The sequence below is a fragment of the Chanos chanos genome, chromosome 3 (assembly GCF_902362185.1).
Source record: "Chanos chanos chromosome 3, fChaCha1.1, whole genome shotgun sequence".
NCBI classification, from domain to species: Eukaryota; Metazoa; Chordata; class Actinopteri; order Gonorynchiformes; family Chanidae; genus Chanos; species Chanos chanos.
In genome coordinates this window covers 1462501-1465000 of record NC_044497.1, presented here as the reverse complement: position 1 = coordinate 1465000, position 2500 = coordinate 1462501, and the positions used below count along the sequence as shown (strand labels likewise).

Genomic DNA, 2500 nt, shown 5'->3' with positions numbered 1-2500 from the left:
CGACGGCAAGCTCTCCAAATGGCAAAACTAACGAGACACTATGTTCCTCTGATTCTATTTCAGTATTTAATGCTATTTTACAGCTGAAACAACATGCTTCAACGTCATTCATTTTAATAATTAACAGTATAGTGATATAACAAATAAAGCATTTACAATAATTTCTGAAATTGGTCCTCTCTCTCTCTCTCTCTCCCTCAGTGATGCAGGTGAATGATGAACTCCTCCAGAGGCTGACGAACGGGAAGTCTGTTTCTCGTCCTCTGGTCATCCCTCGTTCCACTGACACGTCTGTTCCTCTGGACTATCACTCCAGCTCTGCAGAGGTGGAGGAGTGGTTACGGGCTAAAGGCTTTAGTGAACCGTGAGTCTCACACACACACACACACATACACACACACACACACACACACACACATACACACACACACACACACACACACACACATACACACACTCATACACACATACACACACACACACACACACACTCACACACACATACACACACATACACACACACACACACACACACTCACACACACATACACACACACACACACACACAAATAAGTGAGCATATCGGACTTTCTTCGGACTGTAATTATTGTGTGTTTGTGTGTGTGTGTGTGTGTGTGTGTGTGTGTGCGTGCGTGTGTGTGTGTAGGACGGTGCAGTGTTTGCGGGTGCTGACAGGAGCACAGCTGTTCTCTTTGAATAAGGAAGAACTGCGCGCTGTCATTCCAGAGGAGGGCGCCAGAGTCTACAGTCAACTCACAGTGCAGAAAGCATTGCTTGAGGTAACAAACACACTCACGCACACACACATACACACACAGATACACACACAAACAGACAGACACACATGCACACACACAGTCACACACACAGATACACACACACACACAATTCACAGTGTCAAGTACTAAATCAGATCAATTCTTTTCTGTTCTCTGCCCCCATCTCTCTCTCTCTCTCTCTCTCTGTCTCTCTCTCTCTTGTTCTGTCTCTCTCCCAGGATGCTCGGAAGGCCACTGAGTTGGAGGCCGTTATGGAGAAACAGAAGATGAAAGTTGATCACAACATGGAGATTGGAACACTGTGATCTCTTTCTCTAACACACACACACACACACACACACACACACAGACACAGACACACACACACAGACACACAAGCACACAAACACACACACAGAGACATATAGATATATACACACACACACAGACATATAGATATATTCACACACACACAGACATATAGACATATATACACACAGACATATAGACATATACACACACACACACACACACACACAGAGTCATATAGACACACACACACACATGTTGGTTATTGCACAGTGTTGTCTCTGTAAACTATATTATAAGTATATAATTATATTATATTATTAGTATTCCAATCAAAATCATCTGAAAGTCCAGTGAAATTCTTCTTGACAGATTTAAATGAATAAATTAATATATTGTATCTCTGTGTACCTGTGTGTTGAGTCTGATTTTTACTCCACGGACAGTTATTCCACCACGAGACCTGTGAGTGTTGTTCTCTAAGCCATGGATAATAATATAAATTAATAAATTAATGGATAATAATAAAAATAATAATATAGATTACAGATAATAAAACAGTTTTATTATATTTTTAGGTCTAGTTTAAGTAACCCTGTGGTCCAGATCCTTCATCCTTCATTTATTCACAGTTCCTCATTAACAGTTCCTTATTCACAGTTCCTCATTAATAGTTCCTTATTCACAGTTCCTTATTCACAGTTCCTTATTCACATATCCTGACATCTCAGACTATATCAGGACTGATTAATGTATCAGCACTGCGACACAGTCTTTGCATGATAGTTTGGATGGGACTTGTGTGGTTCTGTCCAGGAGGGCACTGTGTGTACTGTGTGTGTACTGTGTGTGTACTGTGTGTGTGCTGTGTGTGTGCTGTGTGTGTACTGTGTGTGTACTGTGTGTGTACTGTGTGTACTGTGTGCACTGTGTGTGTACTGTGTGTAGTGTGTGTACTGTGTGTGTACTGTGTGTGCACTGTGTGTGTACTGTGTGTAGTGTGTGTACTGTGTGTACTGTGTGTGTACTGTGTGTGTACTGTGTGTGTGCTGTGTGTGTACTGTGTGTGTACTGTGTGTGTGCTGTGTGTGTACTGTGTGTGTACTGTGTGTACTGTGTGTAGTGTGTGTACTGTGTGTGCACTGTGTGTGTACTGTGTGTAGTGTGTGTACTGTGTGTACTGTGTGTGTACTGTGTGTACTGTGTGTGTATTGTGTGTAGTGTGTGTAGTGTGTGTACTGTGTGTGTACTGTGTGTACTGTGTGCACTGTGTGTGTACTGTGTGTGTACTGTGTGTACTGTGTGTGTACTGTGTGTAGTGTGTGTACTGTGTGTGTACTGTGTGTGTACTGTGTGTACTGTGTGTGTACTGTGTGTGTACTGTGTGTACTGTGTGTACTGTGTGTGTACTG

The 2500-nt window shown here is 42.2% G+C and overlaps 1 protein-coding gene across 1 annotated transcript in view; it reads left to right on the top strand.

Annotated features, from left to right (window-relative positions):
• eps8l1b (EPS8 signaling adaptor L1b) overlaps positions 1–1123 on the top strand; it is a 12020-nt gene extending 10897 nt beyond the window's left edge. Inside the window, exons 13-15 of the mRNA XM_030767084.1 lie at positions 202–364; positions 668–800; positions 1019–1123. Of these exons, the coding sequence (XP_030622944.1) occupies positions 202–364; positions 668–800; positions 1019–1105 (383 nt within the window). The 3' untranslated portion in view covers positions 1106–1123. The remainder of the gene's footprint in view (positions 1–201; positions 365–667; positions 801–1018) is intronic.
• The last annotated feature ends 1377 nt before the right edge of the window (positions 1124–2500 follow it).